General features: G+C 30.7%; 1 protein-coding gene across 3 annotated transcripts in view; it reads right to left on the bottom strand.

The window, feature by feature from the left end:
* dpp (decapentaplegic morphogen) overlaps positions 1-19133 on the bottom strand; it is a 119320-nt gene that overhangs the window by 9258 nt on the left and 90929 nt on the right. For 2 of the 3 annotated variants that reach the window (XM_036368396.2, XM_070107397.1), the window contains exon 2: positions 11540-12695. Coding sequence is in view for 1 of the 3 variants with exons in the window: in XM_070107396.1 (XP_069963497.1) it covers positions 4406-4409 (4 nt within the window). In the remaining 2 variants the exon portion in view is untranslated. Of the gene's footprint in view, positions 1-4405; positions 4624-11539; positions 12696-19133 lie in introns of those variants that run through there. The other variant, XM_070107396.1, reaches the window with a different exon arrangement.

Genomic DNA, 19133 nt, shown 5'->3' with positions numbered 1-19133 from the left:
TGAGTGTAAGTTGAATGATTATTTTGTTGTAATACTGGTAATTTTTTTGGTAATTAAAATGTTGCTGATGTATTCCCTAAAAAGGGTAAATTAAGGTTTAAATATAAATGATCAGCGTAACAAGCTGAGTAAATTTTGCCATGTCCGTCTATTAGTCCTTCTATATATACACGAGGTTTTTGAGATATCGGTCTAAAATATTACACACGTTCTTTTCTCTCCAAGAAACTGCTCATTTGTCGGAATCGCCGATATGAGAGCACTAAGGCATATAGCTGCCACACAAACTGACCTATAAGAAATGTTCCTTTGAAGGTTAATTTAGATACGGTGCAATCGAAGTGAACGTGTTTTTTCTTTAAATTTTTGAACGCAGTGTTTTATCAATAACTAATCAAAAAATCGAAACCAATAAATTGCTTACAGCTTTGTATTTATAATTTTCTCATGCAAGTCATTTTTGAGAACTCCGCGCGCACGCTTAGTTGATTGGTGGTATTTATCGACATATGTACATATGTATGTATCTAAACATTTCTCTATTTACTGTGCAATATGCAATCAAAATTTTACAATAACAATAAGAAATTAACCAAAAAATGTTTCTACTGCATACGAGCGGGGGGAATGACACGAAGGCAGCGGCACTTCTGAGACAAAAATGTGTTTTTTCTATCAATTTACTAAATGATCGTTTGCCATAATTTCTGTGAGCACTTAAAAATCAAAAAAAATATACATATAAGGTATACAGTGTGTTGAATAATACCAAAGTATTTCTTGTAATAAATTTCATTTCCGCTGTCGAGTTTTGAAGATTTTTATCTCAAACAAAGCGATGGGTGTCGCTTAAAACTGGAGAATTCATAAAAAATTATTAACGAAAAAGAAAAAAACAAAACTTCAAAAAGAAATGAAACGTGTATGAGAACGAACTGTTGCACACACAAACACAAACATACATATATAACCTGTGTTCTCCACCTTTCAAAACTACGCCAAATCACAGCAACAATTCATAATCAACAGCTCAGCTCAGCTCAGCTAACAAGCATCCAAGCAGCGTGCAAGCAACGCCGTCAAAATAGAAGAAGCATGCAGAACCCGCATAAACTAAAACTAAACGGAAATTTATGATGCTCGCCACGTACAATAGTATCGTGTGTGCAACACTAATGTTGCACTATAACTGTGCTACAAACAATTTACAAAGTTACAACAACAACAACACGCACACATAAATAGTTAGAAAATTTAGTTTTTGTGCAGCTAAATTTTGTTAGATTAAAATCTTATCGCATTAAGTATGCAGACGAAATCGAAGTCGCTAAGTGGAGTGGCAAGGTAGGCAAAACGTAAGAAAAAATTAAAAAAAAAAAATCGAAGAAAAATACTAAGACACCAATCATGTAGAAATTCGTAAATATTCTTTAGCACACGCCAGGGGGTAATTGAGTTTAATTCCTTGCCACGATGAGCTATGAGCCCAAACGTGCATGACCCGAGATCTCGAGGCGCTGATAAGAAATCATTGCAGTGCATGCATACACACACATACATTAATACATATATACATATAATATATATTTTATAGATATATATATATATAAATATCATACATTTGTATAGGTGTTTCTGTGTTTGTATGTGCGCGCTGCGTAAAAATCGGAAAATTCGACGCTTTGCTATGAAATTATGAGTGGATCAGTGACAATTGCCGCCGCCGCAGTCGCAATAAAGGCAGCCATTCAAAATCCAGCAACAAAAAATTACAACGAGACACCTTCACCGCTTAGTAGACATTAAACGCGCCCTTCGCAAGCATTTGTGTCAGTGAAAAGCGAAGACAATGCTGCACGCGCAATGCGCGTCCTGGAAAATCCCCCCGAAAAACTGACGCTACAACAACAGCAAAGCGTACGCACGTAATAATATGCGGTCAATAACTCCTCACACAGGGAATTAGCTGTACCAAGAATCATAACATATATTAGTAGATTATATTATGTACAGGTACATCTACATATGTACGCGTATCTGTACAAATTTATAACTCAAGAGGTTTGCTTTCTTTCTTTTGTGGCAGCAACTCATGAAAGTATCTATGAATGAATTGCGGGTGGGAATTTCCATCAGCTCGCCAGCAAAGCCATACACAATAAAAAAACAACAATAAAAACCACTCATAGTCGCGCGCTGGCGGCCCATAGCTGCCTGTTGGAGTAGTAACACCGAATTCAGTCAACCTAAACCTGCTCGGCGCGTTCTTTCACACACCAGCTTGAGCACACGTCGCCAATCTAGCATATTATCGTAGTAGTCTAAGCTCTGCGCTGTTCATTAAACTGTTAAATAAACAATTTATATTCGAAATATTCTGGAAACGCATTAGCATTTATCGCGCCAAATTTTGTATACAAATTAAAAAATTATTCACAACTTGTTTCGCTTGATCGCCATTATTTGCTTAACTTAATTCGATTTTGTTATAGTTTTGACAAGACATATGTAAATGAGCTTGATCACAAGCGATAAGTGAATTATAATTTCTTTACAAGATCACACACGCATGCACGCGTTTGTGTGTTTATCTATGCTTGACGGCTTTTTTCGCTTTGAAATTTGTGACTCAGTAACCAAGTGGTGTCGCTGGGACAGTTTAACCGTTTTGTGCGGCATGTTAATTTTACGTATTTACCAAAATTTGGTAGTAGTATTTAAGCTGATTCATATTTGAATCTAAAATTAATTTTTTAATAAATTTAAAATTTTAATTTCTGCTATGTTGAATAGTCAATCAAAGCCTAATCGCTAGAGCGAGTTTTCATTACAGGTAAAGCATAAAATAGAAACAAAAGGATGAAGTCAAAAATGTATGTTAATTCTCTTTGCTGAAAATGAGTTGTTTTTATGAATGTCAGACTAATTATCCTTAAAACAGCTACTAATATGAAATTAAATAATAATTTTTAACTGAATTTGAGGAGTTTATATTGACTTTGTAGGAGATGACCTCACGACTTACTATATTACCAAAGAGGTCATCTACATGTTGGAGACTTTCCTCCTATATATTCGAACTAATCCATTGACATAAAATATATAATAAATATACATACAATATAATAATTGTTTCTTTGAAAGATCGTACTCAACCAACAAGAGACCCGTTGCTACTGTAGTGGCTTTGGAAGCAAAATAAAACAACTTCTACTCTTTCCAGAATATAAGAGATCTATTCGATGGAATTTTTTTAATATTAGTCCACTTTTCGAGATAGATGAATAGTATGGAGTGAACCCCATTGCTGCTACTAGCTGAAATTTAACTTAACTGATAATTGAGTTTAAAGACGCTGCAGACAAGCGCTTAACTAAGTCAATTAACAAAGCGTTTACATTAAAATGCATAAAAAAATAAAAAAAAAGTTAATTGACTCTATTAGTTTAACTAAGAGAGGAATAATTTTCCAATTTACTCCATTAGTGAAGAAAATAAAAATTAAAGAAAATAAAAACTAACTAATTGACTCAAGTAATAGGCTTAGCAATGTAAATATTTAATAATAGACACAATTAGTGAGCTAAAGAAAATAAAAAAATCACTAATTGCATAAATTAGTAGGCTTAGGAAAACAAAAAAATTTACTAATTGACTCAATTAGTGGGTTTAGTAAAGTAAAAATGCACTAATTGGCTTAATTAGTGGGCTTGAGAAAATAAAAATTCGCTCAATAACTCAATTAGTAGGCACAGGAAAGCAAAAATGTACTAATTGACTCAATTATTCGTGTTAAGAAAATCAAATGTCACTAATTGGTTCAAAATTGGAAACTTTAGGGTTAACAATAGAAAGCACAACTAGTAAATTAAATATAAATATTGGCAAAAATTCACTAGGTAACTTAATTCTCACAAGGATTTTTCCTTCAATTTTCAAAAACAATTTGCATTTTTTTGTGCTTTGGCTAATCAATTAAATATTGGTGCCAAAAACGTCATTTCGTTTGTACCTTTGCAGTAACATATTTACATTTAATATGCTTCCGCTTGGAAATAATCACACTCAATTGAAACGTGCTATGCGTGATTGAACTAATAACACCGTTACAATGGCAGCAAACACGTGTCGAAAACTATTTGATACTTGCACAAGCAGGCACATACGCACTCATATACATACATATGTATATGTGTACATATTTACTTAGTTCTAATATTTTCATTGTGTTCTTTTTGGCGCCTTTTGTTATTGCTGCCGTTTTCTTTTCTTATGTTTTTTTTTCGCGAACGATGCAGCGCACTCATTTATTTGCCACCCACAGCATGCGGCAAGCTTCGTGAAATTAATTGCCAAACATTTCATTCATAATGGCTTATTTAAATTATTCTAATTGCATAATTACCCATTGTTTGTTGAAATTGTGGAAATGGCTTTGCTAGTTGCGGTGTTTTGTGATTGTTGCAAAGTTTAGTTTTTATTTGTTGACTTTTATTTATGGCTGGATTGTGTGCATAGCACAAGGCACTGGGTATTGGTAATAACGGTTTATAGTTTTTTATTATACATTTTTTGTTTTGTTCTTGTTAATTTAAAATTATGTGGTATGCGCTTCCTTTTTCGTTCATTGCGGTTTTTTTTTTATCACATTTTATGTTTTTTCTAAATATATATTTATAAAAATCTAAAAATATTTTTATTATTTTATACATTTTTTCTACACAATTCTGTGTTTTTGAATCCTAAATGAAATTTTATGAATTTTATATATACAGATTTCAGAATTTAATAGAAATATTTTATTAAAATTTTTTTTTTGTTTTCACGTTTTAAAAATTTTACTTTTAGGTTATTGTATTTATTTTTTATTTCACTTTTTATGACAAATCTTATTTATTGAAAATATTTCTTTTTTTATTTGCTTCCTCAAATATTTTTGTTTTTTTTTTAGTTTTATAATTTTTTCTTAAATTTTTTTAATTAATTTTTTTTTTTTGTAGTACAAATAAATTTTTTTTTCATGTTTTAAGACTAAATTATTAATATATTTTTGTTAGGAGCTTTTTTTAAATTGAATTTAGTGAAAATATTTCCTTATATACATTTATCTCTCAAAAATTATTTAAATATTTTTTATTATCAAAACAATTTTTTAAATTTAATACTTATTTTGTGGTGTTATTTTTTCAGTTACAAAAAGCTAAGTTTTTTTACCTATTACAAATTAATTTTTGTTGTAAAAATTGCGTTTTTTATGTCTATTTTGATTGAATGTTTCAGTTTTTGCACGTTTTACAAATATATTTTTTTTTGATTTTAATGTTTTAAAAGCTATTTTATTATTTTTTAATTGTATTATTTATTTAAACTTTTTTTAATTTGATTTGGTTATATTAAAAATATTTCAGTTTCCATTTTTTTTTTTTTTTAATTTTAATATTTTCCTCAAGTTTTAAAATTATTATTTTTTATTGTTTGGAATTTTATTTTTAATTTCTCCACGCTCTATAAATCCAATATTTTTTTTTATAGTTTTGAATTTTATTTTTAATTTCTTTACGTTTTACAAATCAAATATATGTTTTTTTAAATTTCATGTTTTAAAAATTAAATTATTAATCTTTTTAATGTTAAAAATTTCTTACCCTTTTTTTTAATATGTTTTAATTTATTTTAGAAAAATAATTTTTTAATTTAACTCCCAGAAAAATTTATTTAAATGTAATTTAATATGAAAATAGTTCTAATTATTTTCAAGTTTAAATAACAATTTTTTTTTTTGCAATTAACAAATTTTATGTTAATTTTTTCACGTTTTACAAATCAAAATAATTTATATTTAATTCAAATTAAAAAAAAAAAAAATTATTGTTTTATAAAAAAAAAAATATTTCAAGAACTTATAAAATTTTCTAATATAAATTTTGTGTAACTATCATTTGCGCTTTTTTCACTGTCATACTTTTCTTCGTTTTCGTAATTTCCTTCGTTTTAACTGCGTGGTACCGGCCGGCTTATCAGCTGCTTACTAAAAATCTGCAAATAGCAACACTTCTAGCCGTATGAGCGTTCACCAGCTAACTGTTTGCTCCACGTCGGCTAAGCAACCACTATATATATTATTTTCTAACACGCCACAACCGCCCAAAAAACAGAAAGCACCTTCCAGTGGCCATGATTCGGCCGTGTATTTTGAGTAGTGATTCGGATTTTTTTCGCCAATTTCTTTTTAAAAAGGGGCATGCATAGAGATAATGCCGAAAAACAACAACAACAACACGCAATTGATGACGTTAGTAGGCGCTTGCGAAAAGAACGCGTTGCTGCCACAAAAAGTAATTAAATAGAACAAACCTGTTGAAAGAGCGACTAGACGAAAAATGTTTGCTGGTGGAATACACACACTCACACATATGTACATACATACATGTATACAAATTAATATTTGCGAACGCCTTCAAATTATCTATATTGAAGAATTAATTGTGAAAAATTTTTGAATTTCAACGAAATCACTAGAACACATTTGATAGAGGCAGAACTCACTCGCGGCAAGTCTGTTGTTGCACGCTCTAAGGCGCCAACAGCAACTCTGACGTATGTACATACAATGTATTTGTTTGTATGTATTCCTAGGTAATTTCACACGTTGTAGAACCGCTACAACTGACGGCATGCGAAAAAATATTAACACACACCTACACATACGTACTTATGTATTACTTACGCAAACTATTAGAAAAATAATCGTTCATACCTAGAAAAGCGAAAGGCAACAGCTGTTGCAGTTTTGTGAACTTTTCTACAAAGAAAAAATATTAAATTTTAATATAATAATAAATAAATAAGGCATTGCTTTGCAGTCTCAAACAAAATTCTTGCTGTTGATATACCCGAAAATTTTCGCTATTTAGCGCCCATAAACGTTATTAAAAAATTTTAAAATAAAAAAATAATAATTTTAATGTCCAAAAAGATACCTAAAGAATCAAATGCCTAAAATTACACCAATTATCTTGTCATGATTATTTTTCATAGCAACGGTTAATTTCAAGAACTATATTACCACAGTTTCTAATTAAACAAAGCATACATTTTGGATGAAAGTGAATTAAAAAAGTATTTACATGCTTAATGTTGCCTACATTTCAGCGCGCAATTAATACTAAAAGTCAATGATTTAACTCCATACAACCTAGAGTATCGGATATGCGGTTTAATATATCCAACTAACAATTTTTTTTAATGCAAGTTGAAAAATTATAATTTTTCCTACATTTAGGATGCTCATAAGATATTACATACATAAATATATATATGGCTTATAGAATAAACCCAAAACTCTTGACAAAATTATACAACATTTTAAACAAACAACTTTCTCATGAAAAATGTTTGACTATTTTCATCGTTTTGGGTTCATTCTATAAGCCTGACGAGAATTTAAATGTAATGAGAATTAATGGTGATCACCCAGGTAATAGGGTTAATTAGGTAAAATGGTCGATACTAAAAAGGGGACATAATATAACGCCGGTCCGTACAGCTAAACCTTTTTCATAAAAGCCCGCATTGCATCATACATTTTTGAGGGGGCCACTGTCAATTTCGGTCATGTCTGCTGGTTCGCTCAAGGTATGACCGAGATAGTTGCGCCTCAGTCTTGCAAAGGCTGGACAATGGAGGAGAAAGTGCCTGGATACCTCTACCTCATCTTTAAAGTGTTAGAAGGGCACACTAACACCAGGTATAACATACTCAACATGCCAAGCAACGGAGAAGGCAGATAAACCAACAATTTAATTAAGGATACTAAGAAGATAAAGTCTGTTTGAAATTTAGGAGCTCATTTTTCGTTGCTTCTTTAAATTAATTTTTTGATAACTTGGCTGAGAATTACAAATATGTATGTCTTTGAATAAGACCAACAAAAAGGATTAAATGTGTTGAAGTTATATCACCTATAATTAGGTTAGTTTTAAAGAATATATTAAGTCAGTAGAGTATAGAGTATTTAAGAGGCTGCATTAATTTCCAAGTAAAAAAAACGAATTTTTTCGTAAACCTTTTTAAAGAGCCTTCCTTTTTGATAAATAAAAAATGTACCTTAATAATCGGTGATTCATTTTGAGAGCTTTTGGGTTTGCTAAGGTAATAAGCTAATCTCCAGCAAGACCTCCGAAAAAACACAGAGATATTTCTAGCGAATTTCCAAATTTCATTGTAATCACAAACTATGGGACGCGCACACATACATACTACTACATATGTACAAGTAGTAGATACACATGCAAATACCAACATATGTAAATATGTGGATAAATCAATATAAAATTTCGTGCGAAATTTGCTAATTATAGAGGTGAAGGTTGTGAAAACTGCAAAATCACAAACATACGTACATAGATACAAGCACACATACATACATACATACATGCATATATATCATACGCCAATTTTATTTTTAGGCGAATTATTATTTTGCTCAGACAACAACAGGTGAGACAAAGCCGCTGGAGCAGCTGGCGGCAATTAGCTTGTAATTTATTTAGTGTGGCGTCACTACTGGCGCGTTGTCTGCGCTTACACACATATCTGTGTATATGTATGTAGCTTCCTTGTAAAAATCAATCTATTTTAAAGTATTCCAAAATATACAATTTGATTTGCATTAAAAATCCAATAGTTATAATTAAAAGAACAACAACATGGGACTCTCTCTAAATGGAACAGTTTATCGTTTGCGTAGGTGGAAAAAAAAACAACAAGACCCATTAAGCAACCAACTAAAATATAAATAAATGAAATAAAATTATGAAAGTAATAAAACGTAGATACGCTGGCAGTTGTTGTTTATAATAAAATTGTAGCTATTTTTGAGTGAGTAGCTGAAAGCTGCAACAACAATAAAAACAACAACCACGTACGCTGAACCATATGTTTTTTGGTGTACTTTTTTATATTTGATTGAAGCGGAAAAATGATGAATTGCCTGCCTTTCGGTGCGTTGTTTACATACGCACAAACGCACGTATATACGACTATATCACACAGACACGTATATATTACACATGCATAGATGTGTAGGTGTGCATATTTGCTGCAGCGTGAAGTGGCACTTGCAAATGTGCAAATGCTTTGATTGCAGCAAATCGGTGTGACGTTTGTTTGTATGTATATGTGTGGCCAACCGCAGGAAAATAGTGCATTCACCAACAACAACAACAGCCATGCATACTCACACACATATATACATATGCAGCGCGCATAAATTGTGCGAGCGCATATGTAAATCTGTATTTACACGCATCCCTCTACGTATGAGTGTGTGTGTGTGTGTATGCGTTTGTTTATCGCTTTTGTACATTTTTTATGCACTTTCACATTATTAATGTCTTTGGCCATAATAGCCATGCACTTCTATAAAGTCAAAATCGCTTGCGTTTACAGCAGAAAAAATGAAAGAGCGCAACAACAACAAATACAACAACAGTACATTTCACTATCATGTCGAAATTGAGTTGTGAACTCAATTCCATGTTATTTGTTTATTTACTCATCATTGCAGTGCAATCAATCCTTTTAAATGCCCAACACAACAGAGGCGCTTGTCAAAATAATTAAATAACCGTTGGCAACGCGCACGAAAAGGTATTGCATGCCGCTTTGGAAAGTATTATATGCATGTAGATGCACAAAAAACCCCTGTGCTCACATATATTTACTGTAAATATTGTTTATATAATTGTAAATATTTATGACATTTGATTGCAATTATTGTGTGTGTAGATGTGTGCTTAAAATCCATAAATGTGCTTGTTTAAATATAGATAATTGCATATTGTTAAACTTTTAAAAATTATATTATAAAAACTTCGTCAAAAAGTAAATATTTTTAATTTGTATTTACGAAAAAATTAAAAATGAATTTAAAAAAAAGTTAAAAACAAATAAATTAAAATACATTTTTCCAAACCGTTTTTTTGTCATTAAGGTAAAATTATATTGCTCCTTATAATTAAAAAAAAACTTTTGTTTGAGCACAATAAATTTTATTTCATCAAAAAGCGTTAACGTCGGTTTCATCGAAGCTATAACACCCTTCATAGTTTTATCTTCTAAGCACGTTGTTTGGTATAAAGAATCTTCAAGTCGAGTTAAGGTTACTTAATAAGGAAAAAAGATTTTTTTATGAAAAGTCGCTTCGAGTTCGAGTTTGTCGGTCAGTTTGTATGTCAGCTATATGCTATAGTAGTCCGATCCAAAAGATTTGTTCAGATCTGTTAGCTTTGTCTTGGTCAAGTGGTCCATATCAAATTTTGTGCAGATACCTCGTCAAATAAAAAAGTTTTCCATACAAAAGCTTGGTTTTGATCGGTCAGTTTGTATGACAGCTAAAAGCTATAGTTTTCTAATAATGACGGTTCCGGCAAATGAACAGCTTCTTGTGAAGAAAAGAGCGTGTTAAAAAGCGGAGGAACTGATTCGCGTATATACGGAAAGACGGACGGATGGACCTGGCTACACATAAACTTCGTGGAAAACCCTGAAGTGGGTATATGATTAATTAAGTAGCGTGTGTTTCAAGATCTATCCTTCTAACGTTCCACTTTTCATTCGATCTCTCAATACCATTTTGAAAGTTTCGAAGACCACAAGCCAAAATATTAAGAACCTAACCCAGTTTAAGAATATTTATTAAAGACTTGATTACGTTAAGTTACGATGGTGATACCCGCGATGTAAAGCACGACAAGAGATCTTTAGATCTCGCAATCCCAAAGAATTATAAAGATACGGTTTTTCCATTGTCGAGATGTGGAAAAAATATGGCCTTACACTAATGGATCACCATCTCCACCTTTACTTCGGAACTCATCTAAAAATCTCGAGATCATCTCTAGTTATTTGCATTACAATTTCCAAATGAAGTTCGTTAGGTTAGTTTAGGTCGTGGGACTGATGCTCTCATCAAGGTAATGAAGAATCTCACTTGGACTCTTTTGAATGCTGGTCCGTTGTGATTTCCAAAACTCCTAGATATGGAGCACTAGACGCTTATACATAGAACGGCGAAGCAAGTTAAGCTTACCACAAATTCGGCTAAGCGACTCATAATAACACCAAGCACTTCACTAGGTTTGCCGAGATGTTTCAATCTCATTCTGGCAAAAGCTAGACAGTTGCGAAAAAAGTGCCTATATCATTCAACCTCGGTTTGCTACATACAGCTTTGGTAACTTGTATCCAAAAAGATATGTATGTTAACTCATCGCCCAAGTTGACCAGCGCTTGGCAAGCGCACGGGTGGTCCGTAGAACCAACGCTAGAGCGCAGGAGGACAGCGGAGTACCAAATCGTTTTCAATTTGATGAGATCTCAATGGAGACCCTTTTAATGGAGTAAAATCTTAAAAGAGTAACGCCCACAGAGATACGGTAAGAGGGAAACCAAATGAGGTTCCACAACAAAACATCGATCACACAAATTTATTATATAGTATACATATTCCAAAAGATTAGCTTCAACATAACATTACCTTTTAACTTTCTTTGCTACCCAAAGTTGTCGCTTAGGTTGCGTTGCCTCGATTAATTGCACACAATGCGTCGGAATTGCGGGAACTAATGAAATAGCGATAATGAGATTTATGTGTCGATTGCTGCCGATGTTGCCGCCGCTTTAATTGTTGCTGTTGTTGGTATGCGTATTGGAATTGATCAATCCGGACTTGACGCAAAAACAGCACTTTTTCAACTGCAACTTCTTCGGCTGTCGCCGCAATGGTTTTGCACAATCTGCTGTTGGCTGCGCTGCTGTCTGACAGTGCCGCCGGCGTCGCTGACGTTTCTGGCACTAAACGCTCAACTCTTGGCAAATGTGCTGTTAACGCTGGTGACGGCAACAACATTTAGACTGTTCAATCAATTTGTAGAACGGAGGAGAGAGACAGAGAGAGTGCGTGTGTGAGCGAGTGAGACGGCGACAGTTGGTTGGAGCGGGAGCAGAATGCAAAGAGTTCTATGCACTATTTATTGTGCGCTTTGTGGCAACTCTACTATGCAATTGCTGTTGTTGCTTTTGTTGTTATTTGCAGAAAATATGTGTTTGCTGTATGCTGGTGTTGATTGCAGCTCAAATGGCGGCTTTGGCCCATTGGCTGGCTATTGGTCAATGTTGCTTTTATTTGATTGTTGTTGTTTTTGCTTGCTAGCTATCCGTTGGCTTGTGACGCAAACGCGACAATTGCTGACGATGACACTGAATTTAGTTCTACTATTCGCTTTTACAGTTACTGCTTAGTTGCTGTTGTTGTTCTTGTTGTTGCTATTGTCATTTGTTCTAGAATTTTCGGCACCTTTGTGGCTGTTTGCTGCTACTCGATTGTTGCTGTTACTATTATTGTTGTTGTTGTTGTTTGGCAACGTTGCTTTGTTCATGTAATTCAAGCCGCTGCGGTGTCGCTTACAACAAGTTGCATGCAATTTGACAACACGTTTTAGTCACTGGCGTTCATCTTACATTGCTTGTACATAATCATGTAGGTGTGTGTGTGTGTTTGTATGTATGTCATTGCAAATTTTTTCACATAATTTAATTGTACACACTCCTCTGCTTTGTTTTATGCTTGCAATCACTTGATTGTTGTTGTTTCTGTTGGTTTTTTGCAATATTTTCTTTGTTAATGTTGCAATCTGGAATTTTGGAAAGAAATTTGTAATTAATAAAATTGCAAAAATGTATTTAGTTCTCAAAGTTTCCGATGACATTCAAGCGCAAACATGTGTTCATAATTATATATGTTACATACATATATACATATATGTATTTTAATAACTGGAATGTATTTTTTGGGGATTGCGCTTGTTTGCGGTAAATTAATTCGATATGTTTGAGTTTGAGCAATTCCTGCTAATTTTAACATATTTATTTATTATTATTTTCAAGTATTTTTGAAATTTTTTATCGATTTCTCTATATTTAGTTAATATAAAGAAATCATCTATTCATTTTTTTTTTGTAATTTTTTAGGTTTTTTTTTTATAACTTATATGATCGAGTTTTTTTTGTGTAATGAGTGTTTTTTTTTGTAAAGGGTTTACGCACACATCCAACAAACGTGATTTATCAACCATAAAATACTATTAAAGAAATTGCAACATTTTTTGTTCAGAAAAAAAAAATGATTTTTATAAAAATAAGTACTGACATAGAAAGAAAAATAAAATAAAAATTTTGAAAAAACCCTTTTTGTGTCCAAAATTTTTCAAATTTTTTTTTGTGTCCAAAATTACCTTAGCAGCTTAAAAATTTGAGTTTACAAGAAAACATTAAACCATATCCGATTAAACCAAATATCCTAAAAATATGCCAAAACGCCTTAGAAGCACATGTAACATAGGCTTTTCGAAAGCAAATATAGTTTCGCCGTTTGTCGGATGCAACCAAACTATTATATATATATTATATATACTATTATATATAAGTATGAAGATAAGAGTAAGTGCCCATAAAATTTGGTTAAAATTGGTTCGGCAAATTCAGAAATTAGTGAAAAGGATGTTGGTTTAATATTAAATTATATAACAATATTAACGCCCTCTATCGGTCCATATTATGGACTGTCGACAGTGCAACTTGTTGTTTTTGCAATTCTGTTTCTTCAATTGGAACCTCAAATATTAATCTATAAAAACTGCAATCAAATCAGTTTGCCGATTTGTATGGTTTAAAAGTTCTTTGACATCTTTTAAAAATAGAACGCGCCTAGAAGCCTGCTTCAATTTCTCTGGAATTTGTATTTCGTATATTATAATATTTCAATATTCCTAATATTATGATCGCATTTTCTTCTATCAAATATAAAATATATTAAACCGCTCTGAGATAATTATAACAGATTCTCTCATGACTTTATTATTCATTACAGTACAAATTTGCCTACATAGAGGTATCAAAACTATTAGTATTTAATTTGTCATGTAGCGCGGGGCTTAGCCTTTACAACACTATCTTATTTACTGAGTTTGATTTCATCTAAAAGTCGGAAAAGGTATAAAATTCCATACAGAAACTTTATTAAAATGGATATTCTCACTTTTACTTCGAATCTAAAGTAATATTTTCGCCCTACTATACTAGTGATTAGTATAAGTAATCCAAATGTAATGCCTTCTCTGCTGTTTTGCTCAAAAAGTTGTAAAAAAAATCTTTAAAAAGTATAGTCAGGCAGTAAAAATTAATTGAAAATCCAGTAGATTTGCTTTAGAAAAAATGTCACAGGCTCTATTTTAAATATGAATATAGATTGAGTGTTATTTTTCTAATAATTCATAAACAAACTAAATAAACAATAAAGTAATAAATTAGTAAGTAACTTTAAAAGTTATAAAAAAGTTTGCATAGTTTTAATTTCAGTAAAATTGTTTCCAATTATATTGAAATGATTATTCCGCTTTACTTATAATTGCTTCTCCTTTTTAAAATTTGTGTACATACATATTTGAGCACTTTCCAATGCTAATACTACTAGCCAGCGCCACTTTTAAGTAAAAATATTTATATAAATGCCCAACCCAAGTGTGCTACGCACTGCCACGCGTTCAGGGTTGAAAATGTGATGTCTTGCAGTTAGTCATTATATTGTATGAAACACGCTGCAAAGCCTTTTATTATAATTTTATACGTTTGTTATTGTTGTTTTGGTATTTTCTGTACTGTGCGCGCACTTTACAAAGATAAAAATAAAACAAAATAAAAAAAACCAAAATATTAATAAATGTGTAAATTGTGTATCGCAATATTTTAGCGCTGTCGCCGCCGCTGCTAATGCTTCCAACACCCAACATGTAATGCGAGACTTTGCGTATACGCACCGTGAAATCGGCGTGTGCCGCGTCGTAAAGCGTGAAGCAAGTGAAACAGGCGCAAAAAAGATAAAAGAAATATATGCAATGAAAACGAAATGAAAATGTTATACAAAGTGCTTTCGTTTTTTTTTTGTCATTATATTTTGCAGTAATTTTTTTTGCCAAATTTCCTGATATAATTTTTTACCAAAACATTCTGCTATATTTTTTCCATAATTTCTTGCGATAATTTGGTTTGCTACAATATTTTGCCTTAATTTTGTGCAATAATATTTTCTCATAACTTTTTGCTACAATTTTTTGCTATACGTTTTTTTTTGTGAAAATTTTGCCATAATTTTTTTGCCATAATTTTTTTGCCATAATTATTTTTGCCATAGTTTTTTTTATACTTTTCTGCTATAGTTTTTTACTATAATTTTCTGCTATTACTTAGTGCCATAATATTTTTGCTATATTTTGTTTTGTTACACATTTTTTTCTGATACAATTTTATTGTTATACGTTTTTTTTTGTGAAAATATTTTGCCATAGTATTCTATAATTTTTTTTTTTATATCTCTTTGTCATACTTTTCGTTTTACTTTAATTTTTATTTTCGTTAATTCAAGTTGCTTTGTACTTCGTTACTTGAACGCTTGTTTACATTAAATTGAAATTACATGAAATGTATGAGTACTATGTATAAATATTATTGTTGTTGTTGCTGCGTTATGTGTACGTTATTATTCGCTTAAGTTTGGCCATTGTTTATACAATTTACAGCGAAGCACGCGAGTTAAAGCATAAATAAATTAATTCTTTTTGTACACAAAAAAAAAACGATTGTGGCAAAAAAAAAACAAAAATAAAAATCAAAATTAAAAATACTAAAAATAAGTAATACGAATAAATAAGCTAAACGAAATAAAATGCGTGAAAAAAACATAAATCCAGTTATAAGTTGATTAAAATTGAAAAAGAAAAAATATGTACAAATATACAAGATAATTTTTTTATTGACGTGTATTGTCGCTTGTTGCTGCTGTCGCTGTTATTTGAGCCGTTGTTAATACATTGACAGCGTATTAATATTAAAATAAAACTCGATATCCACACAGGTGGCTGCTCGCCTGGCGTACTTACTAGCTGGCTGTCTATCCGACTGCCGAAATCTTTGGTTGAGTGTTGCTTGATCGGCCGACTAGCCGGCTGTCGAGCGCTAGCTAGCATACTAGCCACACTCGCTATGCATAAAATCACAGTTATAAAGCAATGTTTGTCCGTCTGTCTGCTCAACTATCTATATGTTTGCTGGTGCCCTCATCTTATACACAGCCAAACATGTACATATAAACCCATACAAATATATATACACACATGCATATCTAGCAATCTGTGTCATTTTGACTGACAATTTTTCGTTTACTGACTGCTACAATGATTTGGCTTTTTTCAGTTTGCATATTTGTTGTTGCTTTTGCTAGCTGTTTTGCTGTGTTGCATACGATTTATTGATTGTTACTTGCTATCACTTTTTATGCCGTTGTGTGATTTTCTCCACATTTAACATTAAGTTGTATGCAATTTATGGTTTTGGACACAGCAAGTAGCGCGCAAGTGAGTAATGTATAGTTTTGAAATTTTTTGTTGGTTTATTTTTGAAAAAAATAAAAAAAATAAATTTTGAAAACAAAATTAAAAATAAAATACAGTTTAATAATTTATTTTGGCTTTAAACTTGCACAATTTGCATAAGTTAAAAATTATATATATCACTCCAAACTTATATTGTATAATTCTTATACATATTAAGCAATAAACAAATCAAAAAGAATGTTGATATTGTTTGGTATGGATGTAGGTATTATTTTATAAAATAGTTTTGTTTTAAAATAATTAATACTTCTCGAAAAGAAAATTGTTAAAAAAAAATATTATAAAAGTGCAAATTATAAAGTTCAAAAGAAATTTAAGGACAATATTTTAAGAAAATGATAATAAATGGAGAAAAGGATTGAAACTAAAAATTCTCCTTTTGAGAAATTGTTAAAATTTTGAAAATATTCAGTCCCTCATTAGCCGTTTCAAAAAAGATTTTTTTGAAAACAAAATTTTTAAAAACTAAACAAAAATATTATTAAAGTGTATTTTAGTTAAAACGCTGAATAAAAAAAAATCGAATTTTGTATATATTTAAGCTTTAAAAAAATATTATTATTCGCAAATATTCTGTAAAAAAATTTGTACAAAAATATTTTTCATTTTAAAAATGCAAAAATAACAATTAAAAATACTACAAGAAATTAGGAAAAAAAATAAACTTTGGAAGAAAATAGACTGATGTTAAAGTCATGAATTTAATAAAAAAATATTTTTAGAAAATTTTGATATTTGAAAAAAAATACAGAAACAAGTTTTTTTGCAATTTTGTAATACTTGAAACCACATTAATGAACCGCTGGAGTTTTAAAAATATTAAGTGCAGAGAGTAGCCAATTTAAAACCAAAATTTTTTGAAAACAAACATTTAAAAAAATTAAATTTTAACTCATGCTAAAGTTTTTGATTAAGAAATCGATTTTCAAATATTGGATTTTAAAGAACTTGAACTCAAACTGCAAGCTGTGCTAAAATTTTTCGAATATTATCGAATATATCTCAATCATTACGTTTTAAATTTGAAAAACGAAATTTTTTCAAAAATCTATACATTTTTGAAAACAAGTAACGTTTGCTAAAATTTTTGGTTTGAGACGTTTAAAAATCTGGAAGGTTTCGTTAAATTTTTTCATTGATATTAATACTTTGCATATCTTAATTAAGCAATTTGAAATTTGTACAACCAATTTTTTTATTTAGAAATTTTTTTGAAACCTTTGTATATTTTTGAAATAAAGTTGTTACTTAGCTCAAATCTTTTATGATGTTGGGTTTTAAAAAACTGGAACTTATATTAAGATTTCGACAATTTTTTATTAAAAAAGTTAATAATTGAAACAGCTTGCTTAATAAACCGCAAAAATTATGAAAATGTGTTACGCTGAGAAGTAGCCATTTTGAACAAATTTTTGAATACCAATTTTTTTTTTAATTTAATTATATTATTGAAGCTTTCCTTAATTTAAAATAAAAAGTATCAAGAACTATTTGTGCAAGTTTTTTATTAGGAACCCCATTTTCAAATATTGGGTTTTAAATTAATTGAATCCTAAAGCGATGAGTTTGCTAATTTTTTTTTTTAGAAAATATTAGGTTTTGAATATCGTAATAAAAAAATTATGTTTTGATAAAAATAATTTAATTTAGAATATAAAAAAAAATTTTGAATTTTTGAAAATGAAAATTTAAAAAAATTAGTTTTTATTAAACATTTTTTAAAAAATTAGATTATAAAGTTAGTTCGCAAATGTAAATTTTTTGTTCAAAATGCATACACTGGCATGCTAAGATACTTTTAGCAATTTCAAATGGGATTTTCCTATTTTCATTTTTAAGAAGCTTTTGTAACAAGTAACTTATGTATATTACAATATTATTTAGGATATTTGGGACAATGAGGACCACCTACTTGATCGGAGCAAAATATTTAAGTTAAGTTTTCAAAACTTATGTAAAAGAAATTTTTCACAACTTTGTTCTTGATTCTTTCTTTAATAAATAATTTTTTTTAATTTTTTTGACATATAATTTTTTTTGCATAGAATGCCAACAAATTAGCTAAGGTATGTAAACTTCAAAACTTCTTTAATAATTTTGCAATATACTATTTACATTCTATTTTACATTACTTCGGTAATCATATGTAAATAATATTTCGAGTTATTGTACTGCCTAAAAATAGCTGCCATACCGTTGAAAATATTTTTGCAAAACAAAACCGCTAGACTAAGATTGTTCAATGCTTGTAATCTGTGCAAAACTATATATGTTTGTATGTATGTGTTATTTCACTTTTTCTGCTGACACAGTAATCCAAATAACTTTGATGTGACAATTTGAATATCGTCCCTGGTATTGACTGGCATTAGTCGTGCTTGTGCGCATATGTGTGTGTGTTTGTGTACAATCAATGCTTGTTATATGTACTCGCTGTGTGTCTTATTCACACACTTTTGATTTTATTTTAATTAAAATTCACGCTGAATTTTCTGCTGCCGCCGGCCAACGGCCACCGGTCGCTCACTCTTCCTCTTCACACGCCTACTTGCGCGCTTATTCTTCCTCTTCCTCTGCTTCGCCTTCGACTTTGACTTTTTTTTCGTTCAGCAACAGTTAATAATA

This window comes from Bactrocera oleae, chromosome 3, assembly GCF_042242935.1.
Source record: "Bactrocera oleae isolate idBacOlea1 chromosome 3, idBacOlea1, whole genome shotgun sequence".
In the NCBI taxonomy this organism is placed as follows: domain Eukaryota; kingdom Metazoa; phylum Arthropoda; class Insecta; order Diptera; family Tephritidae; genus Bactrocera; species Bactrocera oleae.
This window is presented reverse-complemented; position numbering and strand designations above follow the sequence as displayed.